Below are 27,963 nucleotides of genomic sequence, written 5' to 3'. Positions count from 1 at the left end.
ATTATTCAATTCACCCTATCAACAAATTCGCTCTCCGGAATTCACCCTCCTAGATCCTCTTCAGTGACCCGCTAAAAAAATTCAATATAAGATGGTAATGTGAGATCAGACCATCATTCATAGTCACAGCAGTAGATCAGTCTATCAAGAACAAACAACTAGATACATTTTACAAGAATAACAATAACATATAGATTAAAAGGAAAATATAATAAAAGAAAAAAACCGGTTACAGGAAACACTTGAACGAATAAATAAGTTTAAAAAAAATAAAAGAAACTTTTGATGGCATTTACCAGAAGTAGTTCAATATCTACATTTCAAAGACATTTAATGTCGTGCTTGGTATAGAATCCTAGGATAGAATTTAATTATTTTCAAACAGAAAATAAGTGGAAAATAAGACAAATTTGTCCATAAAATAATGAGGTAGTAGACCTTTAAAATTTTAATAAGACCAATCTAAGGTGGCAGATGTTCATATTTTTGGGCTATGGTCAGAGTACGTTTACCCTACATGATAAAAACTTAGCTCTCAAGTCTATAAAGCTCTCCTGTTATGAGTCTGTGAACAGAGAAGAAACACTTCCCCCTCCACTCATTCAACTGACCTTATAATTATAAATGATACGATATCTTCTTAATTCACTGTAAAGTTGAAAATTTGTTGGAAACAATATTATGAATTCATAAATATATTTTTGATTGAACCTACCTTTCAAAGGTATGAAGAGGGGGACATAAAGATCAAGATAGTACCTCAAGAATTTTCCATCGTTCTAACACTCTTGTGGACGAGAGTGAGTTTTGCAAACAAAATTTATTTAAAATATGATAATGGTTGAGGGAAATAAATAATTGTAGATTACAAATTATTTTTATTGGCTTACAAATAATGACAGACTTGGTAACAAAAAGTTTTTTTTGATTTTTTTTTCAAAACAATTTTTTTTACACCAAAATACATTATATTAAATTAGAAAAAAAAAATCAAATTTCATAGTACTATAAATAAAATATTCAGTAATTGGTACATAAATAATATTTTTCTGAACACAGACTCCATGGCATATAAATATATATTCATATTGAAGTTAATACAAACAAGGTACTACAATCCTAGACAAGTTAACATTAAAATCCTGAACATTGTCAAAATAATATATGCTAAACTGATTAACTAAAAAGCTGGTGCTATTATGGCAAGCTTATAGCGGAGTAATTTCTTGAGGTAACAGCTATTTTTCAATTACTTTGTAGATATTGTTTAGAAATGTTTCTTTGGTTTTAAAAATATGATGGATATGTAAAGCAACAATCGGTACTTATCACACCAAGCATGCAAATTTTTTATAACTACATAAACTGAGACAACAAATACAAAAATAAAATACCAAACACCCTAATCTTTGGTAATAATGATTTTGGTAAACATCAGACTGAATTTTCTTTTGACTAAAGCTAATGGTAATAATTTGCTTTGGTTCATTTTAACAATGTAAATGATTTATTATTAAATAATTATATTAAAGATTTGGTAAACACAAATAAAAGTGAATAAATAAATAAGGATGTGAGCTATTAATGAAATAATGAGACTTTCAAAGCAATGAATATGATGCCATTCTAACAATCAGCCAAACAAAAAATAAAACAACAAAAACATGCACACAAATGTAACAGGCAAAACATTTCATTGGTTATGAAATCATCCATAACAAAATCACTGGGTTTTTTAAAAATATTTTTTAAAATAATAATTTATTTTATCTTAACAACTATACTATGCCATAAATAAAAAAATATGTACATAAAAAACAATAGATGATGTAATTAGTTAATTTAGTTTTTAGCAATAACAAGTCGCTGAATCAAAATTTTAAAGGTTAAAAATAGGTAAATTTTATGTCCCAATCTTTAAAATAGATAAATTGACTAAAATTATACACATATCTTATCAATAATGAGAGACAAATATTAAATTATTTACTAATAATTATTTAAGGGGTAAAAATAGATTTATATAATTACTACTTTACACATTGGCTAATTAAATAGACATTATTGTAATGAATAATAGAAATAAATAAACCAAATGCCTACTCATTATTTAATACAGTTAATTTTTATTAATTAAATTTAATATTTTGAATTTTATCAGTGTATCTACAGAAACAGGTATACCATTGAAACTATAGTTTAATTTTAACCAGCAAATGCTTCATGATTAGCAAATAATGACAAATTATCAATAGATATAAGAAGAAATGTTAATTATACAAGAATAAGCAGCTTCTAATCAATGTATAAATTGGAACATAAATATTTGTAACAAGGCATTTGTTAAACAAGTTACATTTATACTGATATTCAGGAATGAAATTTATTTTTATGAATTATCCTTCAACATTATTAGTTGAAATATATTCAACAATGTATGGTTTTTTTTTTCTTAACTGAAAAAATGCTGTAAATGCATTAAAACAGTAATAAAATTAGATATTAAAGAAATGAATAGGAATAGTTTCGATGGTACCCCCCCTTTTTTTTACCAATAAAATTATTAGATTTCAAATATTTCATTATATACATTACAACCCAAATTTTACTACCTTCAGGTTCTATAATTTTCTATGTAATTCATTAAGGGTTAACATTTATTTTTTTAGAGAATTTGGTAACTATTTTAGGCATTAAAAAATAAATTAAAAAACTAAAAGAACATACAGAGAAAATTATTCCTAGTGGTATACAACTGTAATGACTAATAAATTAAAGTATAAATCAAATAGAAATATCTGAGAGACTAACTACTTCAACATTTTTAAAAAATACCTCCTCTCTGTCTCTAAAATATAAACACCGAACACATTTTTAAAAATTAAAAGTCAAAAAAGTGGAAACATGTTTTAAATCAATATTTAATGAACAAATAAAAGAAATTCTTAGATTAGAAACATGTGCGACATACACCCACTTCTGACTGAAAAATGGAAAATATTTGAAAAATAGGTTGCTTAAAATTACATTCTGAGGTTTTTTAATAGATTATTTACCGGTTAGAACTTACCAGTTTTTATTAAACAATAAAACAGTAGGAAATGTAAATAGTAAAACAGTTTTAACAATAATTTCTCTCAAAATGAGTTGCTGGACACTCTCGTGGTTAACCTGTGGTCCCACGGACCATTTATTGGGAACCACTGGATTAGATGAAATTCATAACCAACAAATTTTGATGAAATCAACAATTCTCTTTTCATTTCACTTGCTAACAAATTTAACAGAATTAATATTAATTTAAAATGTCCTGATTATACCAATATAAATATGATTATTTAAATGTAATCAGATAATACAGATTTTGGATGTCAAAAAGTATCTGATTCAATGTTAAGAATTTGAATCCGGACTTTATATTTAAATTTCTTATTTCGATTGGGATTAAAAATAATCAACTGCCAAAACTAAGTTATAAATGTTTAAATTTTATTATTTTAGTTATGATAACGAAATTGAATTTTTTTGTAATTTCATTCAGACATTTTTGTGTCTAATATGAAATGCAACATTAAAGTAGATTATTCATTTATGTTGAAGATCAATTGACTAAAAAATTTGTAAATTAATTGATACTCAATGAGACTTATGGATAAAAAGATTAGTATATATATTTATAAAAATTTAGAATCTATTTAAAAATATAAATAAATTTTAATTTCACTAAATTTAACTAGAATACAATTCTTTCATTTCTGTTGGTGCAACAGTAATTTTCATGAAAGAGAAAAAAGATCTGTCAGAGAGTAAAAAATAAAACAGGTACATTACAATTTCTAAAAAAAAAAATTAAATCAAAAAATTGTAAAACATTAATTTGTATTAACTTCTTAAATATTAATGCGAAAATTGTTTATTTTGGAATAAATATTCCCCAGTTTAATGTGGAAATAAAAATTATCAAATTTGAATTTAAAATCTGGATTCAATTTTTAGTCCTAATTTATATTTTAATTAAATAAATGGAATTGGAATAAACATTTTGAACATAGGTTCGTGGATAAACAGTAAACCTAAACCAAGCCAATAATTGAAATGTTACAGTTGAAATAGAGGTAAGTGCCAAAATTTCCTAAAATTATTTTTTCACAGATACAGATTTTTTTCACACTTGGAAATACTCAGAGCTAATACCGAACTAGCCATTCAAATTCACCTTCTTTATCAAGCAGTTGGTCTTTGAAAAAACCTTTGTATTAGTGAAAAAAATAATTCTTAGAAATTTTAGTACTCCATTTTTCAACAGAAATGCTTCAATTGTTATCCAACAAATTGTTTCAAACAAATGAAAGATACAATTTAATCAGTACATAAAAAGATGGAGGTAACCAACTAGAAAGTAATAAACTTTTATCAATTTAAACCTAAAAAAACCTTAGATAATTTATGGCTATAAAAATTAACTTTTAAATTTCCGTGATTACATTTAAATAATAACTTTAATGATTTCCATTACGCCAAGAGATCAAATATCAAAATAGTTCTATATCCACTTAGAAGGAATAGAACAATCTATAGAGGTTATTTCCATTTAAAACTAAGACTAGGGAGACTATTATTACGACAAAAGGCTTAGCCTTTCAGTGAAAGAGAAAAGGTCTACCTATGGAGGACTTCTTATATTATATACTTATTTATAATATTCTTTAACATCAATAAGAAAATAGTTTAAAAATTTATCTTCTATTGTTATCGTTGACTTAAAAGATGTTGCTATTCACTAATAAAATTAATCTTTATCTAAACAAGAGGCTGTTAAAGTGAGAAGGGTTTATCTTTTTATTTATACAGTAGTCAATGATAAAATAAGAGCTGAATTAAAATTTTACAGTACACCTGGTAACTAAGGTACTATTTGTAGATAACAAGTATTACTTTTATAGAAAGGGCAATGAATATAAGCTATTACTATACAATTTAAAATAAAATAAATCAAAATAATTGTTATTGAAAATATTACAGACTAGATACACATTAAATAATGAATTGTATTAAAAACTATTATAGATCAGTCTTTAAAAAAAAAATACACACCAAAAAAATTAGATATTGCCCACTCACAAGAAAATTGAAACAACTCAAACATACAATAATCAGGAAAAATAAACAAGTAAGAGATATTTTCAAGTTTTTACTATGACCAGTACTTACCGGAAATTTGAAAGGAGGTATATATTATTTCAATATAAGTATTTTAAGGTTTACTTTCTTAAATATTGCATTTTTGAGTTGTCACTTTTCTTACGGGTCAGTAATATATGCATATTATATTGTGCATGCTATTAATAATCACCATACCCATCAACTAATAACTATTGTATATTATTTATTAGGTTGACAGACATTCACAAGCAGACTGAGATGTTGCAAGAAGGAAGTCATAAATACATTTTTACAAACATTATAATGTATACGTACAATGGGTGTAAAAGTATTTATAAATGAATGCTGAACAGTAACAGTTCAAAGACATAAATGCATGCACATGCAAACACCACAATGGAATCTACATAGTAACTGAAGAATAGGATAAAAAAAGAAAGAAAAAAAGCTGAAAAAGGTAAATTACTAGTAGGAATAGGAGGAAATTTCATTAAGATATTTTAAATTAATATTTTCTAAAAAAGATAAAACGGAATAACATTACATAAAATTAATAAATATATAACATAGTAAATGAAACACTTTTAAATATGATCTAAATAAAATATTACTAGTTCAAACAAATACAACACTGCTACCTAAACGATCGAAGGTGGTAAACAAACTGTTATATGAACTGTGATGTTAAAATTGCTAATTTAAATTTCATTTTAAAGTAAGATAAAAAAATAAATAAAAAAATAAGCTTACCTATAAATAAATAATATACTGACATATTTTTTTATATCAGATTCATTTAATTACATGTTATGTAAGCATTTATTTGAAAAAAAAAAAATTGAAATAAAATAAAATTGTATAATATTTTAATAATAAACTCTACATAATGTAAAAGTTACATTTAAAATACTTTTATTTTATTTCATAAGTGATATAAAATATTAATAATTTTAATATAAAAACATACAAAGAGGTAGAAGTCATTTTAGTTGAACAAAATAATTTGATGAAGTGTGGTAGAAGTACCTCAAGAACTTGTTTCACAAGCTCAATAGTAACTCCATATAATGAATATTAGGCAACTGTCAAAACGGAACTACCTTTCAGAGAAGTATAAAAAAATTTCTTCTAACATTTTTGTCTAACAAAAGTTATGTACATTAATAAATTACGTTATATTCTAAAAAACAATTTCTACTATTAAATTAACAGAAAACTAGGAAGCCTAAAATTAAAAAATTTCTGTAAATTTGTACATTAGCAGATGAAGCAGTGTTTCTCGATGTCTGTCACGATGTAAATTCCTCTAATAATTCTTCCATCGATCGCCTTTCTTGTTTGAATTTATCCATATAAACCTTTGGAACAGTCCAATCTAACAATATTTGTACATTTCGTTTCAAACGCTCTCCTTCAGATATACCAACATCTTTACAAGGATCACGACCAGATTGCTCAATGGAATCTCTAAGAACTAGATCAATCAATCGTTTTCCATAACCAAGGGTCTGTAATCGTTCAGGTGTAGATATTTTTTGAAGAAGTACAGCCAAAAGAAGGCGCATTTTATCTAAAGGCATTCCAACCTCATGCTCAGGTTCTGGCACCTTGGAAACCTTATCACAAGTTTCTAGATGATCTTGTAATTGAGTTTTAATTTTGAAAAATGAGTTACAACCTGTGCAAATATAGGGTTTATTTGTTTTATGAATAGAGAGCATGTGCTTCTTTAAATGAGGGAGCTGAGAAAATGCTTTATTATCACAAATGAGACATTTAAATGGCTTTTCTCCAGTATGCCGTCGAACATGCATTTTAAGTGCTGTCGAATGAGCGAATGCCATATGACAGACAGCACATCTATAAGGCTTTATTCCACTGTGTGTGCGCTCATGTACTGTAAGCTGAGAGCGCTGCACAAAGCGCATATTACAATGCTGACAAGCATGTGGTTTTTCAGCCATGTGTATTCTCATATGCTGAAGCAAATGACCTTTGTAACGCTTATTACATATTTTGCATTCAAAGGCTTTATAATTTGCATGATACCAAACCAAATGCTTTTGAAGCCCATCCCTTCTAACAAAAGCTTTTCCGCATTTATGACAAATATAATCTCTTTCTCCTTGGTGTCTTTTTATATGATTGAGAAGGTTGCTACGGCAAACAAAGTTAGCTCCACATAGAGCACAGTTGTAAGGACGATCTTTGGTATGAGTTCGAACATGCTGAGAAAGTTGACTTCCACGAGCAAAATTCTTAGTGCAATGAGGACAGCTGGAAAAACATATTTATACATTTACAAAAAGCATATAAATATTTAAACCCTTAAAATTATAAAATGATTAGATTTCGTTTGAAAAATTTCTAATTTTACCATGTATTTTATAAAAAACTTCTAAAATAAGATGACTCATATAAAACTAATATTTCAGATATGATTCAAGAAATATCTAAAATCAACCCATCATTCAAAGAAAATTAAAAACAAAACAGGAAACTAATTGGAAATTTACACAAATTAAAATGTTTAAAAATATGTGCTTGCTCTTAAATCCTAAGCAAATAAAAATTCAGTAAAATGAAAGCACCAAACTGAGGAATCAGACAGAACGGGATTGTCAAGGATTAAAAAAAAAAAATTTGGAATATGATGAAAGAAAATAATTACCATGGTAAATGATTCTTGAATTCTTTTTAAATAAACCAAATATATATATATATATATATATATATATTAAAAAAGCAAGGTGTTTAAATAGCTTTAATGAATTCATTTAAACAAAAAATTCAAGAACTTAATGAAATAAGTTAATTAAAAAAGCGTATTTAGAAGATGGTCAGGAGTGCAATCAATAGAAAACAAAAATAATTTGTAACTATTTATTTGCCGACATTTTGCTCCACTTCGTAGAGCTTCTTCAGGGCTAAAAAGAAACAAAAACAACTAAAAATATTTTGACATCGTAGGATAATTAAGTTAGGGTTAAAATTATGTAAATATAAGTGAAAAGAAAATTATATACAAATGAACGAAAAGAAGAAATAAAAATAGTACTAATAGACAATAATAATAAAAAACAAAAACAAAAAAACCCAAATTATAATGTTAAAAATGAACAGAAGACATAAAAATAGAAAAGCAGATATGAGAAAACAAAATTTAACACACTGAATTGCAGAAAATAAAGAAGTAAGTTGATATTAAATAAAGGACGAAAAAGAATAAATAAAAACAAAATTAATAATAATAAATAAGTAAAGAACAAATCAGGTGTCTTTTTAGCTCTAATGAAGCTCTACAAAGTGAGGTGAAATGTCGGCGAATAAATAGTTGTTAACTATTTTTGTTTTCTTTAGACTGCACCCCTGACCATCTTCATATTTTGAAATAATAGAGTTAATCATTTAAATATATATATATTAAACAAAGTTGTTGAATATCAAGTTTGGTATTATCAGTGAATACGTAGCATTTTGAATCAATTTACTACACAAAACCTGGGGCAACTCTTTTACTCACACACAGGCAAATAGTTATATTATTTTCTCACTTGCTCATTAGTACAAATTCTAACCTACTTACAGTTGAGGTATTAGAGATTAACCAACTTAAACTATTGAGCCTATAACTGACGAGGAAATTTTAAAAGTAAAATTAGACGAGGAAATTTTAAAAGTAAAATTACATTAAGCGTAAATACCCATTATTAAACGGATTACACCAATCGCCACAGTTTGCTGACTGCACCTCCCGATCATCTTCTCCAATCAGTACTCTACGGTCAACTATCTACACCTCATAATTAGTTTCTAGTAGTCTAAAATCTAAAATACGAGTAGGATGTTTCGATTGTAGGGACAAAACTTATTTTCCTTTTCTGCACGAATACTAAGCTTCCTTACTTTTGATAGTGAGCAAGCCAAAAGTTAAAAAATTGAATCTGAGATATTTTAACTGGATTATAATATAAACCAGACTTAGCTAACCACCACAGCAGCTTGGAGGATCTCTGGTTTACTTTAGCTATAAGTGGCAAAGGTTTGACTCTTTTAAATAAATAAAAAGGTTTTATTATATTTTGGGGAAAATTCATGGATTTAACCTCCACATTCACACTCAGATAAATTGATAACCATCTTTTCTGCATTAATTGGACAATATTCATTGTATTTGGACTCATTTTGAAACTAGTGTATTTTTATTTATAAGTTAATCTGAATAATATAGGAATCACATACACAATCAATCACCAATGGTAACATAATTTATTCATCCTGATAAATAACCTGGTAACATTGAAATCTGAAAACAGTTGTAGACATAAAATATGAAACTTGAAAACTGGTATTGAACTATAATTTTATATGACAATTATTAAATCCCTTCACTAAAGGTCTAACAGATAAAGAGATTATGTTGTTAGAACAGAACTAACTTTTAAGTAAAGTTCCAATTTCTTAAGATTTAGTAACCTTGAACCAAAAATATAAATACATTCACAAAATGCAATTGAAAGAACCTCAACCTTAGTAAAGAAAGCTAAGATAAAGTTATACCTGTAAGGTTTTTCGCCTGTGTGAATCCTGAGATGCAGTTTCAGGCGATCTTTGATGGGAAATGATTTCCCACAATAATGACATGTGTAGTTTGTATCTGTTCCATGAACACTCTTAACATGATTCTTGAGGCCACCACTTTGAGTGTAAGCTAGCCCACAATCACTACAAATATAAGGTTTTTCACCACTATGGGTCCTCATGTGCTTCTTTAAATTGTATGCAAGCGCAAATTCACGCCCACATTCTCCACATCGATGAACAGACTCTTTCTTTATCTTCACTTTTTCTTTCATCATCCACCGCTTATAGCCCCAACATGCATGTATTTACAAGATTAATGGCACTACTGGATAATGTTTATAATTATATTCTTTATTGTGGTTAAGTATAATTTAAAAGATGGCACTAAGAGACTAGAGAATGGCTGTTCACCAAGAAATATGGTTATCTTATGATACAGAGACCAATCACCCCTACATTTCCATTGCAAGCAATTAGGTTTCAGGTGAGTCTTTTGGTTTTTGTTTGATTTAATTGAAATAAGTTACCACATACTTTCTTCTGACTGCTTAAGCTGCAGAATATAATCAACCCATGCTCGACTAGACTGTTTCGAGGCACCAGAAAGGCCTAAAACGTTCAAAAACTACGTTATGGACTAGAGATAAAATATGATAACAAGTGTGATAAAATGATTGTAACAAACATCAGATGCATTAATTCAGAATAATCAAAATTTTACCAGATATTTAAAAATAATATAATGAAAATGCTATGTTAAAAAAAATATGTTGTATTACAAATTTTGTACGAGAGTTAATGAAAGAAAATTAAAAGAAAGTGACCCAGAAAATTTTGTAGATAAGAAACTTACTTTATCAATCATCAGTAAACCTCCATATTTGTTTTTCGCTTGTGTATTCAGGAGATTTCAAGAACTACCACAAGGAGCGCTAGAACTGTACCAAGACCGACTAAATGAGTAGCCATTTCAGTGAAGGCTGTTTCGCGCCAAAAACATTCACGCCAGTTAAGCACTTTTACTGTTTTAGGTCTTATGTTGTTTGTTGTCGGATTTACATCTCTTTTAATTGCATTTAAGCTTAGTGACTATCACTCATTTTTAATTTTCTTGTTTTGTTCATTTTGGTGATTGTTTTTGAAGATTTAAATAAACAATGGCTCTACAAACATCTATAGCACAGTATTTCAACAGCCGAAAAAGACGAGCTGTTGACGAAATAAAGAAGGTCAGTAATTCTAATAAAGTGCTGATTCTGGATAAAAACATAACTGACGTGTCATTGACAAAAGAATCTGATTCTGTAACTGGAGAGGGGACTGACTTAAAGAGGACAGTAATTTTTAATGAGTCTCCAAAGATTTTAAAGCCAAAATTAGTCATAACAACTGCACCCAAATTACATAGAAGGACCCCTAAAACAGTTTCTGGCTCCAAGATCAGAGGAGAAAGGCAAGGATGTAATCAAGGAGATATTAGAAAATCTTTACTTGCTTCATTTGATGCTACCTTAGAGAGTGCCAGCTCTCCGTCAGAACAGGTAATTTATCGCTGACTTTTATTTTCTCTTTTTAAAGATCTGAAGTATTGATTATTCTATCTTTTCAGAAAGATGAAGTGTTAACTCCCAAAAAGAATGTAAATTTGGATCTTGAACAGTCTGGTAAAGTAAATGTACCCTTCATAGTTAAGGGATTTTTATCCCCAAAGAAAGAATGTAATGCTAGAGTTGAATCTTCGCCAGCCAAAGCCGCACTTCCTTCTACATCTAATAAGTCTAATATTGTAATAATTTTACTTGTTGTATGTTAATATTCGATTGTTGGCTGTGTTGGTTACTGTTAACGTTGTATTTTCTATGTTAAAGGAAAGTTTGAAAAATTTGCGATCCAAAATCATAAGTAGTTCAAGGCTTGATGAAATAAGAAAATCATTAAAGAATATAAATGAAGGGCATGTGAAACTGAAAGAAATTGGTACAAAATTACAGAGTAAGAATGTTACTGACAGTCCTACTTTGAAGAAGTTCAGTGCAATCAATTTAGAAGTTAGCAGGTATGTTGTACTTCATAATCTTTAATCGTTTCTTTTGCATATATATATGTCTTCTGTCTCTAGGTTTCTCATTAATGCTCACTGAAATTCATAATTTTCTACTTCTGTATGTGATTTGTAATATTGATTATAATGATATTAAGGCTTTTATTGGAGACACATGTGTAAGGAACTTATGGGATTATTCTTAATTTTTATATTTACACCTAATTTGATATCAAGTGAGTTAAATGTAAATTCTCAGTCCTTTGTTAGATAGATTAATTGCATTCAAATTTTATTCTACTGAATAAATCTATTCTCGGTGTATAATTAAATAGTAAATCGAATATGTTTCTAATCACGTAGTTTTTAATAATCCATAGATCTCACTCCTAATCCCTTCCCTTTTCTATTATAAAAATAATGATAACTTTTATTCTTTCATATTACTCTTTCGAACTTAAATTGTTTATTTTCTCAATCTCCTATTGATTTTGGTTAAGATCAAACTCTGGTAAAAATGATTAAACTCAGTCTTCCTCCCTTTTTACTCATCTACAACTTTTTCCTAAAGAACTTGATAGCATTGCGGTAAAAAAAATAAGCATGTAACTGTATGGTAACAGTTCGAAAACTTTTTTGCCCCCGCACTCTTTGGGGTTAAACGTTTTCAAAGCATCCTTGATAACAAAAAAAAAATTTGTGGCACCCTTGTCAAGCCACAAACATTTAAACTGATTGATAATGGTTCCAATCTGGCCAGGGTGGGTAGACTTATATTTTCTGGCATCCCAGAGAATAAAACTTGACCTTCCTACTCTGCTTAGAATAGGATGGTACCCTGTATGATAACTTAGGTGTATACCATAAATAGTAAGATAGGGGATTAAAAAAAAGTTTTGCTTCCTTATTCTCCTAGATTTTGATTTTCAATAATGAACCTTAGTTATCATAAAAGAAAAAAATTTAAGTTATTGGGTTTAAATATACAGAGTTCTTTTCTCCTACAAACTACCACGGTTTTTGGATAATAATTTAATTTCCTAAAAAACAAAAAAACATCATTTAATATGACCATTATTAGCAAAGATATGGCATATTGGACTTTTAAAAGAATAATCATGTTTTCAAAGATAATTAGATGTTTTCATATAACCAGCTCACTTCTTTGTCTGTTTTTGGAATAACTTAAAAACTACAGCTTCTAAACTTGACTACAATTTATGGAACATTCAAATAAGTCCCAATTCTAGGTAATTATAGTTCTAATTGGACCAATCTTATTAAAGAAAACAGTGTGCAGTCAAAACAGATTATTTTATTATTTTTAATTGATAATTAATGATAAACTTTGCAACATGTTTTCTTATCGTTTTTGATGTTATAGGATTTTATTTGATTTTTTTTTTTTATATATAAAACTCCGATATGTTACTTCATTTATTGTCAAAAAAATCAATTTTTTGGCTTCTAATAAGTTACAATAATGTATTTTATAGTATTGAATTAAGGTGTTCTATGATATGTATTTAAATACATATACCTTAGTATTTGTTATTAGGATATGTTCATTTGTTATTCTAAATTAAAAGCATATATTCAAGAAAAAAAAATTTTTTTTCAATAACGCATCTTGTTATTTATAGTAAGAGAGATAAGGCCTACCTCATTGTTTGATGTTAAGAGTTATGTAGTGTCCAGCTGCTTCCATAATTTCAGTTTTAATTCTAAAGATAAATGGTGTTTTTTCTTTTCCTATAAATAAGTAATATTTAAATGCACATAATCAACCCAGCAGGTAGTTTCATATTGATAAAAAAAAATGTGGCCTTATAGGAATAAATGTTATGCCTGATTATTGTATAATTTTCTGTACTATTATAATTTGTTTTGTTTTTTGTTACAGCCCTACAAAGAGAATAAAAGAACCTGACTGTATTAAAGTACCCAGTTCTCCTTCACTTCTTCATAGATCAATCCTCATGTCCCCTGGAAAAACTCAAGGCACACCTCTTCCTTATGTTTCTCCTAGAAAACTTTTTACTGAGGCTTCTCCTACCAAAAAATCATTTGAAAGATATTCACATTTGAGCTCTAAAGATAAATCGTCACTTGTACTTCCTTATAAATACAGGGTACTTGCAGAGACTTTCAGAGCAATTGATGCTGTTGTCTCGATGATGTTTAATAGGAATGAGACAATTTTTTTTTCAAAATTGAAGACATCAGTCCAGCAAATGTCCAAAAAGTATGACTTTTTTGTTTTTCTAAATTATTATTGGTTGTTCAGAATCATAGTGGGTAAGTCTAAAATCTATGTCACAATTTCATGTAAAACCATAAAAGTTTTAAAAAAACAAACAATATTTTAAACTTTTACAAAAATATAAACTTTAAAGAGGTCAAAAACTTCAAAGTGTACCATACTCTACATGAAAGATGTTGAAATGAACTCACTGCTTGTAAACTTCACAGACATATCTTGTGCAAGACAGAGAGAAATGAAGGGGTTGCCTTGAAGTGATGAAGACCCATACTGGGTTGCGGTGCCTGTGACAATGATGACTTGTACACTTGGAATAGAGTACATTGTAGTGTCTTTTTATTAACTTGAAAATCAATTTATTACCATTTTGCCATTATGATTCTTAGCAAAAAGTCTTAAAAATCTGCAATTATTCTGTTAGAAATATCCTTTCCTGTATCATTTTGCATGATTATATTTTTCAGGAATTTAACTGAAACTCATCTTGGACAAATATCTACAATTTATCCGACTGCATTTGAATTTAAACAAGAAAAGCTACGCCAAGGACCAGGGCAGGCACCTAAATATGAACTTAGTATTAGACCGCTTCTAGAAAAGACCAGTGGTAAGAAAATATTATAAAAAAAAAAAAAAAATAATAACAATTATTAAAAGTTATTTCTAAAATTAGTTTATATTAAATATTAACAAAATGAGTGTTGTTGAATATAATTGTTATTGTTTTACAAGATGTATTATATAAAAATTAATTTGATGTATTATTAGTTGCTTGCAGTGAAGATTTTCTTGGTTAATACTGTCTATCACCCCCTGATTCCTCTCTCCTTGTCTGTGTTTTTAAATTTGAATGTCTTTAATCTGAATGTTCCTTTACCGACAACAAGGCTTACTTTTCCTGTAGTTTCAAGACCTATTAAACTATGTTCAATGTTATTAGTAAAGTGGTCAAGAATATCTGTTTTAGTAGAAAGTAGTAGTCATATGGTATGAGCTTGGAATTTCTCATCATCACATGTGTCTCTCTTTATATACTTGTTTAATAACAATCTTAGTCCTAATTTGGGCTAGGTTCTCTTTAGTATTAGTTAATTAGGAGGATTATTTCTTTTCACATTTGTCAAATTCATCCTGGAGATATTCTGTTGGCTTTTGGTTAGAGCTGTGATTTTGATAGCTTGTCATGTTCTGAAGGTTTTAGAGAGTCCAATTTGGTGCGGTGTTGGTTTGATTCCCCAAGTTTTGTTGCAACTTTTTTTTTAAAGTGATAATAATTTAGTTACCTGAGAATCAGGTTCTTCAATAAAAGAAAAATATAAAGGAATAAACAAGTTATTTTTTGTTTCCTTTGTTATCACAGCTGATGTTTGAGCTTTACATTTTCACAATTACGCAACATTGGCCCAAATATATTTTTTTAATTTATGTTTATTATATGTTTTAAAAAAATGTTTTTATTATGTATATATTTTTTTTTAAGGTGATACCTCGGGTGAAAATGAAAAGAGTGAAAGTTCTCTTATGACACCTTCTATGTCACTCGAAAGGAGGAGAAAGATGTATGATGCACTTTTGAATTTGACAAAAGATCACCATCAAGTAATACCAATTTTATTAAATATTTCATAAGTTTTTTAAGGATTTTTCTTTAATTATTTTAAGTATTTTTTGTTCTTTTGTCAACTTGTAAGATAAATAATTAACCCCTCCTATTTTATAGTGGTTACTTTACTAATTATGCTACAAAAAAACAAAAACATGTATTGAGTTTTAACTTACCATAAGACTATTTCATTAAGCTCATATTTTATTAAATGAGAGTTCATGCTGTATGAAAAATTTCAGTAACTGGAAACTGGTTTCAATATTAATTACCATATTAATTTGTTTTGTAGTTTTTTTAAAATTTTAGTATAGTTATTACTCATCATTGATGTATTAACTGTTAAAACTTCAATTGTGCCATTTCAAAAAGATATTTTGTCTTGGTCCAAGTGATTTTTATTTATATGAATCTTTTATTTTTTTAATACTTAGTTTATGTTTTACTAAATTAAACTTTTTATTAACAAAAAGTCAAAATTTATAATGACAGTAACAGTGAATCTTGTTGTTATGCATGATTCACACTTTATAGAATAACTGGTTTAGTCAGTGCTCTTTTAAACACAATAAAGTTTTTTTGAGTAATAGTTTTTTGCAGGCGATGAAACATATTTTTATTATAGTTCAAATATTATGAGAGAAATGTATAGCTAGGCAAATAGCAAAATGCATGTTTTAGAAATCTAGAATAGCATAAACATTTGATCTCTATTTATCAGTGACAACTCATCATACACTTTCACCTTTTTCTCAAACATTTTCTTAGATGTTGCCCTGTATGTCAGATACACATAGCTTTTTTATGGTGAAAATATGCTTTTCTGATACTTACTTATGTCTATTATTGTTTTTATGTTTTTTAATTTTTTATTTATTTTGTTCTACAGGAGTTTTTGAATACTTTGGATCCTCCAATGAACCTAGACAAGAATAAAGTAACAAGATGGCATCCAGAATTTGAAGTTGATTCTGTTCCAGATATTGTTCCTTCTCTCTTACCATTACCTCCCAATGTAGAGAAATTTTCTAGTGCAAAAGATGTGCTTAGTATGTTTTTATTTATATAAATGTTTATATTTTAAATAATCCTATCGTAGCATTAGTCTTAAGTTGTCGTTATACTGATTATTTCTTGTATGAGAAAGATTATAACAGTTAAACTCCTGTGATAATTCTTTTAATTTATTACAGGAAAATTCAAATTACCCTACAAGAAATGATGGATAATATTGTTTTATTTTATGATGTTTTACAACTTTCTACATTTAGGTTATTTTGAGCTATATCATCATATACCAATTGATCTAATTTTTCATCAAGTAAACATATATTTTATAAAGTGACATAAAGGGATGCGATAACTTTAAAATTAATCATATTTGAAAAATATTTTAATAAGACTTTAAAAAGCCAAATGGCCCAATTTCCAAAAGTTATCATTTCATTTAAATAAGATGTATTTTTTTAATGACCTCTTGACAGTCATTCTGACAAGTGAGGGGTTGTCTAGAGGTAAGGAACCAGGCCAGATTTGAACCGCTACCTCTGCATCATGAGGCATTCAATTCCCTCAGCTATAAATATTCAATAACTTATTGGAAGCTGTGGCGACATACTGGATTGAGTTGAAGATTCTAAAATACTTTGTTCCGAATGACATATGTTCAGTTCCCACTTGTATTGATTAATTTTGTTGAGGTGATTATGATATGAAACTTAAGATAAATGAAAAACATGCCCCTGTCTGAGTGAATTATTATTTTTTAAATGCCTGATAAAATTGTAGGTATTGGTTTTAAAACATATTGCAAAATCAAACAAAAAGTTACCTTAATGATATTTAAATAAATGCTTTCAGAAGATCCATAATAATACTGGAACTGAACAAAAAATTGTAATGACCCTGAAATATTCATAGAACAGTTAAAATCCTTACAATGACAACAAAGTCATATTTTTATTTGAACTCACTCCTTGGTACTTCGAATTTGTCAAATTTCCCTTCATGAATCTGGGAACACTTGGCGTAGAATTATTATGCTAGTACAGTTATCATTGCTGGTGGGGGAGAGGGGACCTATTCTGGTTAGTGGGCCTAGTGATTCTTTTTGCCAACCCCCTGATGGCTACCTAGCAGTTGCCACTTAGTTTTATCCTGAGTGGAACCATCAGGATTCTTTTCTCAAGACTGCCGAGAAAAAAATATGAACTTGGTCTAGACAGTCGAACCTACAATGTTATAAACCAGACATTCTAGAACCTAAATATGATAATATATATGCTTTAATTTTTAACTGAATGAAACCTATTCAGAAATAAATATTGTGTTAAATAGTTTCGTTTGATACTTTTTTCAAAAATTATTAATTGTTTCTCTTTCCACCATAATTATCTTATCGGTAACATGCAATGTTAAATATTTCCTTTATTTTTTAGACAAGGCACGAGATATTTTTATGTGCAACCCTCGAATGGCTTCAGCACTTGAAAAGAACTCCTCTCAGCCTCAGGCACAGAATACTACATCTGCTGCTGCATCTATACCTGCATTGACTTCAGCTTTGAAGGGAATCCCTAAGTCTTTACTTGAAAAGGTAATTTGATGCTTTATTATTTTTGTTACTATTTGTTAATTTAAAATTTTACTCTTCATCAGCTGCATGGTTTATAGAGTTAAGTTATTATGAAAACCCTAGTTCAGTTTTTCAGCATCCTGATGTGGTTCTTTGCCATGTTAAGAAGGCTATATCCGGTCACATTTGTCTGTGACGTCATTTTTATCCATCAAGTTTTCAAAAACCTTCCTATATTCTTGATCTCTTTTTCCTTTCGTCCTCTGTTCATGTTTGTGTCCCACAAAAATATTTTATTATTCATGCAGCCTCCTTTGAAAATTATTCCCTTACACATATTTCTTATAGTTTCCCTTCAAGTTTCTCTTAATAATACTTATTCCTTTACTTTTCTAATTATCAACCCATCACATTTCCCTGGTCAATATTTATTCAGGGGAGTTGGGTTTGTGGCTGGCACTATTTTAAGTACAGTCAGACTTACAAAAGTGAACTTAGTTATTACAACATTGACTTCCAGAATAAATGTTCATAATAAAATAATCATAAAAAGAAAAAAGTTCTAAGATTGATGTATTTTATACATCCTGAAATATTCAGTTTAAAACTAACTTCAGTAATCTGCAAATTTTTTATTAATTTATTTGCATGTGTTAATGAACAAATCATATAAATAAATCCTATAAATTCTATTTGAACATATTAACACAGCCCATCATGTACAGATTATTTCTGCAATTAAATCAGGGTGCGTAATTACTTATATTTCGAGGTTTATGATTTGTTTAAGAATAAAATCTATTGGATGAGCCGAAGATTCTAAGGTGTGAATTCAGAAAATCAGTTTTTCACATAAGAGAGCTAAAGTAGTCGATGAAATTTATACTAAACCATTTTAGCACTTATCCCCAAATTTGGGCTAACAGGAAAATAGGTTTGCACATGCATAAGTGAAAGTTATCAATGAAAAATTCTGTAATCACATGGGACCAATTAAGTACCAACACTCTTCAAACTTCAAAACTTCATCGAATTTGGATCCGTCATATCCAAATACCAATTGACCATAGACAGAGAGACCAAATTTTTCCATAATGTCGTAAACATAAAAGTGAAAATTTGCAATTCGGAAGGAATAATTTTTTTTTTTTCGTTTGTCTATGAAAATAAAGCTTAGCTTTAAAAATATAATATTAAATCATAGGAAAAGTTCATGTTATGTTTCTTAATATAGTTATTTTTATGTTTATTAAATTTATAATTGTTTAATAATTTAACTAATTTTAATTAGATTAACCATAGATTTTATATTTCATTTTTAATGAATGCAGGTTTAATAAATTAATTTCCCATTATTCTAATTATTGTAACAGATAAAAATAATGGTATTTCTAAAAAGAGAAATTTTGCTTAGCTTGATTATTTTGATTTTAAATATAACCTTTTCTTATGTTAAATAGGTTCGAGCTAAACAAGCAGCAAAAGCGGCTTCCATGCTCACACGTAATCCTGAAGCTGTAAAGCGTAGAATTGAGTATTCCCGTCTTCGTGAAATAGCGAGGATAGTTAGGAATACGTTTATTGCCGAAAAGAAAACAGTACTTCCTAAGTCTCTTCTGTTGGATAAACTCAGTAGTTCTTACAGAGAAATTTTAACCCCAAGTAAGCTTGTATTTATATTGTAATCCTTTATAATTTAGCAATAAAATCATAGTTTTAAGTTTTGTGCGTTTATCAATGACTATATAACATTTTTTCTATAGGTTTATGAGACTAGGCCATTTAATTATAAGTCTTGGAGTAACAACATGAACTGAATGGTCTATGTTGAATTGAAAAACATCAGTTCTCATAAGTCATAAAAAATGTTACTTTGATAACCTTTCCCTTTCATGGATGATTTTTTAAAAAATTTGATATTTGCTTAAGTAAGTTTTGGTTTATGATAAAATCTTATCATATATTCATTTTTGTATGTGTTTAAAGTTCACTTAAATTTCAATTTTTTTTTTTTTTAACATATTAGTGTTCTGCAAAATAAACAAACAACAAATTGGGAATTTTTACTGAAATAGTTAGTCATCACTACTAATTAGTTGTAACTATGTGAACCAAGTGGAATGTTCCTGGTCCTCCAAAGTGTAACAATAATATATATTTTTCATTCAAAAGTAATTCCCTGGAGCAAGTGAAGAAGTAAAAGATATACTCATCTGATAATTGTGGATAACACTGACGATATATTTTAAATTGACTGTTTCAAACATTCAAAAATGTCATAATTCAGTTATAAAAGATAATCATTCCAAAAAAATTTTTGTAGCTGTAGAAACTAAAGTTAAATGGTTTTTGTTGACTATTTAATCAATTTTATTTTATTTTATTTGTTGTTAAGAATAATTGTCTCAGGAGCTTGATGTAAAACATTTTTTTTTTAATTTCAAAGTGACTTGATTTTTCAAAGTAGGAGGACCATACTTATGTCAGATTATGTTCCTTGAAAAGTGGGTTAAGTTTTTTCTTTTAATCAACCAAACTCTGACTTAGTTAGACATAATAAGGTTTTTGGTTTAAGATGGTTAGTGACAACACCAAAACAAGGGGACAAAATCAGAACTTGCCTGCATATATGTTCAAAAACCCTTAATGTATATTGAATGAATGCTACGTATTAAAGTGAAAAAAAAACAAAAACAAATTGACTGAAATGTTAGAAAAACTAACTATAATCAAAACTAAATACAACAGGGTTATTCTTTAGTAAACATGTATGTTTACAACTAATCAGCGTTTATCTATTTATTCTATTAAAATAAAAAGATTCAAAATATCTCTTTTATCATGCTCGTGTGTCTGTTTATGAATAGTCTAGCTCAAATATGAAAAGTAGTTTGAAACTGAAATTACATATTTAGGACAGAAATATGTCTGGAATGTGACAACTTTTTTAATGAAATCGAATGACCAGAAGTGTTACTTTATAGAATCAATTTTTCGATTTTATTGAAAACAACTAATGATTTTTATTAAACTCAGCATGTGAATGTGTAATTAAATGGTGTTTAACATCAGCTCAGTTTTATCCTCATTGAAGTAGTGTGACCGGGCTTAAACTATTTTTAAGAGGAACTATTTCCTCTTAGGTATCTGTAATTTTTATTATTTGAAATAAATACCCTGTTCTCATTGTGGACAATAATCAGCAATTAATAAATGCAAATTATTAAAAAATTTGATGAATTACTAATGGAGAAAAATATAGACAGGTTCTAATCGGAAAAAAAAGAGAGTGCCCGATCTCTCCAGATTGTAAGCTTATCTTTAAATAAGACTTTGTTATATTGCATTCTTGGCAGGAAGGAAGTTAATATTCATTATTTATATATCAAAAATTCTAAATATATATTTTTATAGCAATAGAAAAATAAAAATGTTTTGTTCGACATTTTCTCCCTCTGTCATCTTAAATTTGTTTTTGAAAATCACAACAAATACCAATAACTTGAATACAAGCCCAGCTATATAATCAAAAGACATGGGGATGTAAATGAATGTTGTGTGATGTGTACTCATCACCAGATTTTACAGTTTTTCTTGAGTTTTATGTTTTTTTTTTGTTTTTTTTAGATGACATGACACATCATTTAAATTTACTGATGGAGTCCAGTCCAGAGTGGATGACTACAATCAACAATCGAGGAGAAATATATTTGAAGATATTGAGAGAACTGGATTTATCTGTGATTCATGAGAATATAGACAAACTCATTAATCAGATTTAGCTTTACATTTTTAAAAATTATTTTTATCTATATTTTGACATTTTCTTTGATATTTGATACTTTTTTTATAATTTTATTTATCGGCATAATTCTATATACATTATGTTAGTATTTTAGTTTTTTATTTTATATTTTATGCTTATCAATGCATTCTATTACAAACAAAAAAATTAGAAATATTTTAATCTGTAACGAAATATAGAATGAAGCAGTTATTGGTTTAAGTAATGTGAATATTGTGTTGCTTTTTTTTTATCATAGAAAAAAATGTAAGGAGGGAAGCAAACATGAAAAATGGTTAAAACTATGACTTGTTTAAATAAACTTATTTTATCTGCATTCAATTAAATAGAAATTTTAGTAAATACCCCTTTGATTCACTGAATGACAAAAGAATATCTTGTAAAGAACTTTTAAATGGTCTTCACGAGAGAGTAAGATCATTTTTTAAACGTATCTTTAAATTTATTTACTCATAAAATTCAGATTTGTTGGTTAATTTTAATAATTCCATTAACTTTTATTTACATTGCATTTGATATATATGACCGTAAAATGTTTAAAAACAGTGGTTCTTGAAATCATTTGTAAGGTTCTTTAGTGTTTGTTGTGTGAAATAAATACTAAGCCCAGGATGATTTCCTGCATATTTATATGGAATCATCCTGGACTTGGTGAAGTGAAGCATCATCAATACAATATAAATTATCTTTATATATTACAATAAATACACAATAGTGTAGTTCCAAAATATTCATTTCTTAAGGTATAATAAATGTCTTCAAGAACTTCTGTTTTTCCTTTTATTAAATAAATAATTGATTTATGTCATGGGATAATTTATTTATGCTTTAATTTATATTTCAAGTTTTATTATGCCAACATATCATTTACGTATGTTATACTTAGATACCATATTTATGTTTTTATATTTTTGTATGAATAAGCATTATTTTATTGATATAAAATATACTAACTTATTATCAGTGAATGGTAACTTTTCAAGAAAAATACACTTATATTAAAATAAAAGCATTTTTTTTCACTACCGATAGTGTTCAACCTAATACAAAAGCAAATATTATTTAAAAACTATCATTAATTTTAAATTTCAATTTAACCACCAAGCTATTTATATTTTCTAAAATATTGATGTATTCTGCTTAATAAGTTCTACTAAATAAGTTTTTTGTACAAATGATTAAAAAATTCCTAATTTTTATTTTTTTGTCTCAAACTTTATAATTTTTTCATTCTTATTTTCTTGTTTATTAATAACTAGAATAAACTCTAAATATCTTTAAAAAGATACTATTTGTGAAAAACTAAAAATTTGGAATTGTTTTTTAGAATTAAATAAGAAATATTTTAAGCATAAATTACGTTGTCATATTTACTTAAAAATTGTCGTATGTTGAATTCTTTCCCGTAGAAATGATTTACCTTTAGTTTATGGTTAAGAAGTTGTGAAGTTTATCTTTATTTTATAATTTTTGTTTTTTGTAAACCCTCTATCTCACCATTCTGCCATTGGTTACCAACCTATTTTAACAGAATGAGATCATGTTTTTATTTTGTGGTGCTGCCACGATATAAATGCATTTATTAGAACTGGTGCATGCTAGTTTCATTCTTAGTATAAAAAAAAAAATCAAAACATGAAAATTATACGTTTCATGAGATCTGACCATTTTTGTACTATTTATTTAACTTAATTTTCCTTTTATAGCTAAGGAAAAAAAAGTTTTGAGGCATGAACTAATTAATAAACTCAACTTGAGCACACATGATTTATTAGAAGTTAGTTGTTGTTGCTTTTATGTCACTGAAGTTCACTATTCATTGTCAGGTCTTAGTCTTTACAATAAGGTGCCAAATATAACCCACTTAAAAAAGTTTGTTTGCAACAAAGAATCCTGAACTAGGTAGCACCTAATATAGGGTTAATGTTATTGCTCCATGCTTGAAAGATAACCTGTTACAGGTTATCTCCAGTCCCCAGTAAGACCCTGGGACAGTTATTGACTGTCAGAAACAGTTCTGAAATTGACATTTGTGCTCGTTAGAATAAATATCCAATGGTTTGATTATTGGTATCGGAATTTGTCAAAACACAAAATGAGTAATGTGCATACTTTCGGACTTGCCATTGGAACAAATTGTATTATTATTAAAAAGTGCAAATTAACAGGAATCTCATAAGGTACTGGGTTATAGTATATAAGATTAGTAGTCAAGCATTTTTATACTACAACCTCAATGATTCTATATTTTATTAGGAAACTAATAAATACATTAAAAAAGTTTATTAGTTATTGTAAATTACTAACAAAGCATATGCATAAATAATTTTTTCTAATTTAACATCTTTTACTATATAAATATATTATCCACACAGATTGTTATCAATATTGCTATCAAAATCTCAATGCATTAAAGTAGGGCAATTTACGAGCAATGATACACTCATAACATAGCCTAGTGAACATAACATAGTCAGAACCTACGTTATATCTACTGACATAAGAAACTGCTATTTTGTAATCAATAGGTTATGAGAAATATTAGATTAGGTTTTGCAAATGAGCATCCATTTCAGCCAAAGTGTGAGTCAGTCGGGTAGCTATATCCGAGTCGATTTCAGGGCTACCAGCACCATGAGCACACTGCCTCAGAAGAGAAGCTAGACCTGAAGGAGTTGAGGAGGTCATTAGAAGCCCTGGAACCATAACACCTGGCATGGCCCAACCCAGCAATATTTTCTCGCAGACTATCTGCAACAGAAACTTACGTTAGTAAGAATTAGAATAGATAACTAAAAAGGATTTTTTACAACAAATTAGTTACAAAATAAAACATGGAAAATGAATACTAGTCATTTTTAATAATAAATACATTTAAAAATTTTTTGTCATTACTTGCAGATTGGAGTTCACGACTGGGGCATCGCAAATCTTTTTGTCTTTGTTGCAGACAGAATGACAATCAAACAAATGGCAGTCTGAATCAAACTCACAATTTTTTCCACTTTTTGTGATAAAATTTGCAATTGCTCTTGGAAATGCAACATCTAAGTCTAATATCTAGAAGAAAAATAAGTTGAGGAAATTTTTTTTTAATACAATTCATCATTAAAATATTGCCTTGTATACCACTAACTAAAACTGTTTTAAGAATTTTATATTAGTTGGATACAATTTGTTAATCTCATTATATTTGGTACAGAACAAAAAATTAAATATCTAAATAGAGATAAGGATACTCAATGATTTTCTAATTTATTTAACAGCATAAAAAATAGATAACTTCTATTTACTTCAAGTTGGCCTAAATTTAATGATAAATTAACTTTGCTTAAACTTTAAGAAAGTATTCTCATATAGATAACTTCAAACTTACTTTAAGTTTGCCTTCATCACTAATGCCAAAATGGTTTGGTTTAATATCACATAGAACTAAGTTGTCACCATCAATCTGCTCGACTAAATCCAATATCATGACGGCTAGATGCACTCGATTAGCCCAGTTATCTTCAGTTTCCTTGCTTACAATCTATCATTTGAAATAAGATTAATTTTTATTAAAAGAAGTAGATGATTGTTACTTTTAATCAATTTGTTTAACAAATTAGAGTATAGTTTTATTATTTATAAGAATTTATATAAAGGTGTACCTTTACTAGATCTCCATCCATTGCTGGTTTCAGATATTCAGTACCAAAGTAATGGCCACAAATCCCAATAATTTTTGGAAACATGTCCCTTCCTGCGTATACAGTTGATATGAGGTACTCATTATCCTGTAGAAGCCTCCATATTTCTTTCATTTCAATTCGACGAGCTTTACTGTTTACTGGAAAATGTTTTCCAGTTGGATACCTTATAATTCTCTCAATATCACGATCAGCCAAAGTTATATTTAATCTAAGACAGCCATAAATTAAACGCATAAAATATATTTTAGATAAATATATATTATATTTGTGTGATATTAAAATTGATACATTAAGAGAATTCTAATTTACAGTTATAAGAAACGTAAAGTATGAGTGAACTTAAATCTACATGATTTATAAGCAGATACCGGGCCTGGATTCGATTTTCCACCAAGCTCCTAAAGAAGTCATCAGTAGGATAGTGCTCTCCTGCATCATCAATCCAATAAAATATGTCCTGAGCCTCATAATTCTGAGACGACTTAACTACTATATTAAGTCCATCCTTTAATGTAGCTGAAAATATTGTATCCTTCCCGGAGTGGAAAGTTTGACAGGCTAATGAAACCACAGAACCTTCCCCACATAATTTTGGACAAAGATCTCCAGATATTTTTCCTTTTTTGTATTGGCTACACTAATATAAAAGAAAATAAATTCAGTTTAACAATCAAAACAATTTTTAATCAGATAATATGTCTTTCAACTAACCAAAGATGTGACTCGATCCCAAGCTTCCAAATTTGAACAAATGATTTTCCAAGAGTATAGAGTTATTAAACAAGTAATAGTAAGGAAAAAAACAAATAAGCATTTGAATTTGTGAGTATATATTATTCCAGGAAATCTCCTTAATACTGACATACTAAACTGTCTTTATAAAACCCATATTTGAATGGTTTATTATTTACATCACAAATCTTAAGTGTCTGAAAAACTGAGACAGGTTATGGCACTCAGATGTAAACAGTTTGAAGTTTCCCGGGGCTCAGGTCGATATTACACCAGCTTACTAAATAATGATTTCAGTTTATCATTGTTGCAAGTTTTAAAACATACATTTATTATTTAAACTATTTGAAGGCTAAGTCTCTATTTATAATAAATTTACAAATATAAATTGATACTGCTAAATTATAAGTAATTAACAACTTTTAAATTTTTCGGCAAAGTTTAGTGTAACTCGAGCTTTGGTTTTAAGGCATGTGTTCGAATTTTACTGAAAATTATTATTCTTTTAACTTGTATTATTGTACTTATTATGCGAGTAGAGTACTGCTTCTATCTACAAGTACAAGAGGTATCTATCTATAAATTGTTTGTTCAGTGGAAAAACGTAATCATTTTTCCATAATTTTGAAATATGTAGACAAGACTCAAGAGTGACTCATGTTACTATCTTCTAAGCATTTTAAACTGTTTGATTTCATGGCGTCCTGATTAGACCATTATTCTAGCTATAGAATTGAACTATCGCTTAATGACCTACTTATCTTTTTGCAAATTTTAGGCTTTGAATCATACATAACAGTTACCCAGTTGTAGTTCTTATGTAGAAATTTATACTATGTGGTTCATATGTAGAAACTTATACGATAGGATCTTTTAGTGCAACAGTTCCCAAACCTTTTTTGATACGGCACTCTTCTTGAGCTAAAAATATTTCACGGCACCTTTGCCGAGATGAAAAAAATTAAAAATGTCACAATTGTCTTTAGAGCAGTTAAGTTTTACACAATTATAATTAGAATTGAATATCTATGAAAAGAAGAAAACAAATTGTAAGAAAGTAAATGCTAGAATGCACTGTATATATGTTATTTTACTGTTTCTTTCTTTTTTTTTTTGTTTTGTAATATTTTGAGAAAGTGGCTTTTATTTATGGAACCCCTGGCATATGCTTGAGCCACTCACTTTGGGAATCTGTTTAATGCATTCACTCGTTTCGAAAATTCCATAGTTATAATATAACTATATATATATAAGTCGTGCTACTTATCTTATAAAATATATTACTATTGTAATTTTACTGATATTGATTTAACAAATTACTTTTCAGGATAAAATTATCATTATTAATCTTGTTCCATACTTCACTATACATATTCGTTTCAAGTATTCTGGACATTGGAAACGAGAAAGTTTCAATTGGCCTAAGTGATCATATGTAAATTTGAAAATGGAAAATTTCATGCTTTCAATAATTAATAGTTAATTACGCCCATTTAGTGGTTTTA

General features: G+C 28.1%; 4 protein-coding genes across 5 annotated transcripts in view; 2 read left to right on the top strand and 2 right to left on the bottom strand.

Moving 5' to 3' along the window:
- fab1 (fab1 kinase) overlaps window positions 1-5,656 on the top strand; it is a 35,530-nt gene extending 29,874 nt beyond the window's left edge. Inside the window, exon 33 of the mRNA XM_024361426.2 lies at window positions 5,394-5,656. Within this exon, the coding sequence (XP_024217194.1) occupies window positions 5,394-5,505 (112 nt within the window). The 3' untranslated portion in view covers window positions 5,506-5,656. The remainder of the gene's footprint in view (window positions 1-5,393) is intronic.
- Window positions 5,657-5,717: 61 nt separating this feature from the next.
- LOC106682728 (zinc finger protein 846) lies at window positions 5,718-10,730 on the bottom strand. Of its 2 annotated transcripts, none has more exons than XM_014423744.3 (3): window positions 10,601-10,730; window positions 9,724-10,356; window positions 5,718-7,440 (listed from the first exon to the last, which is right to left on the bottom strand). In XM_014423744.3, exons 2-3 carry the CDS (start codon window positions 10,020-10,022, stop codon window positions 6,453-6,455), a joined length of 1,287 nt encoding a protein of 428 aa, XP_014279230.1. In that variant the 5' UTR covers window positions 10,023-10,356; window positions 10,601-10,730; the 3' UTR covers window positions 5,718-6,452. The 2 variants fall into 2 exon arrangements, with proteins under 2 accessions (XP_014279230.1, XP_066901782.1); XM_067045681.1 differs by lacking the exon at window positions 10,601-10,730 and adding an exon at window positions 10,469-10,542.
- A 3-nt stretch (window positions 10,731-10,733) lies between these two features.
- dup (double parked) lies at window positions 10,734-22,936 on the top strand. Its single transcript, XM_014423743.3, has 10 exons — window positions 10,734-11,288; window positions 11,357-11,533; window positions 11,616-11,803; window positions 13,692-14,033; window positions 14,516-14,658; window positions 15,532-15,650; window positions 16,544-16,703; window positions 18,093-18,250; window positions 19,690-19,891; window positions 21,857-22,936. The coding sequence occupies exons 1-10, from the start codon at window positions 10,905-10,907 to the stop codon at window positions 22,009-22,011; spliced, it is 2,028 nt and encodes a 675-aa protein (XP_014279229.1). The 5' UTR covers window positions 10,734-10,904; the 3' UTR covers window positions 22,012-22,936.
- Window positions 22,937-24,471: 1,535 nt separating this feature from the next.
- On the bottom strand, window positions 24,472-26,708 carry aln (allnighter). Its single transcript, XM_014423739.3, has 6 exons — window positions 26,438-26,708; window positions 26,095-26,363; window positions 25,685-25,934; window positions 25,411-25,563; window positions 24,930-25,094; window positions 24,472-24,785 (listed from the first exon to the last, which is right to left on the bottom strand). The coding sequence occupies exons 1-6, from the start codon at window positions 26,588-26,590 to the stop codon at window positions 24,576-24,578; spliced, it is 1,200 nt and encodes a 399-aa protein (XP_014279225.1). The 5' UTR covers window positions 26,591-26,708; the 3' UTR covers window positions 24,472-24,575.
- Window positions 26,709-27,963: the final 1,255 nt, after the last annotated feature.

Source organism: Halyomorpha halys, unplaced genomic scaffold (assembly GCF_000696795.3).
Source record: "Halyomorpha halys isolate HHAL.00 unplaced genomic scaffold, Hhal_1.1 Scaffold438.1, whole genome shotgun sequence".
Classification (NCBI taxonomy): domain Eukaryota; kingdom Metazoa; phylum Arthropoda; class Insecta; order Hemiptera; family Pentatomidae; genus Halyomorpha; species Halyomorpha halys.
This window is presented reverse-complemented; position numbering and strand designations above follow the sequence as displayed.

Bases quoted from the DNA above. Each gene is read 5' to 3' on its own strand.
- LOC106682728 (XM_014423744.3), bottom strand. From the start codon at position 10,022: ATGATGAAAGAAAAAGTGAAGATAAAGAAAGAGTCTGTTCATCGATGT. The intron at 7,441-9,723 runs GTATAACTTTAT...ATGTTTTTCCAG, and splicing joins ACAGGCGAAAAACCTTACAG to CTGTCCTCATTGCACTAAGA.
- dup (XM_014423743.3), top strand. From the start codon at position 10,905: ATGGCTCTACAAACATCTATAGCACAGTATTTCAACAGCCGAAAAAGA. The intron at 15,651-16,543 runs GTAATACCAATT...TTTGTTCTACAG, and splicing joins TGACAAAAGATCACCATCAA to GAGTTTTTGAATACTTTGGA. The intron at 18,251-19,689 runs GTAATTTGATGC...TATGTTAAATAG, and splicing joins CTAAGTCTTTACTTGAAAAG to GTTCGAGCTAAACAAGCAGC.
- aln (XM_014423739.3), bottom strand. From the start codon at position 26,590: ATGTCAGTATTAAGGAGATTTCCTGGAATAATATATACTCACAAATTC. The intron at 25,935-26,094 runs GTATCTGCTTAT...TGGCTGTCTTAG, and splicing joins GAAAATCGAATCCAGGCCCG to ATTAAATATAACTTTGGCTG. The intron at 25,564-25,684 runs GTACACCTTTAT...TTCAAATGATAG, and splicing joins TGGATGGAGATCTAGTAAAG to ATTGTAAGCAAGGAAACTGA.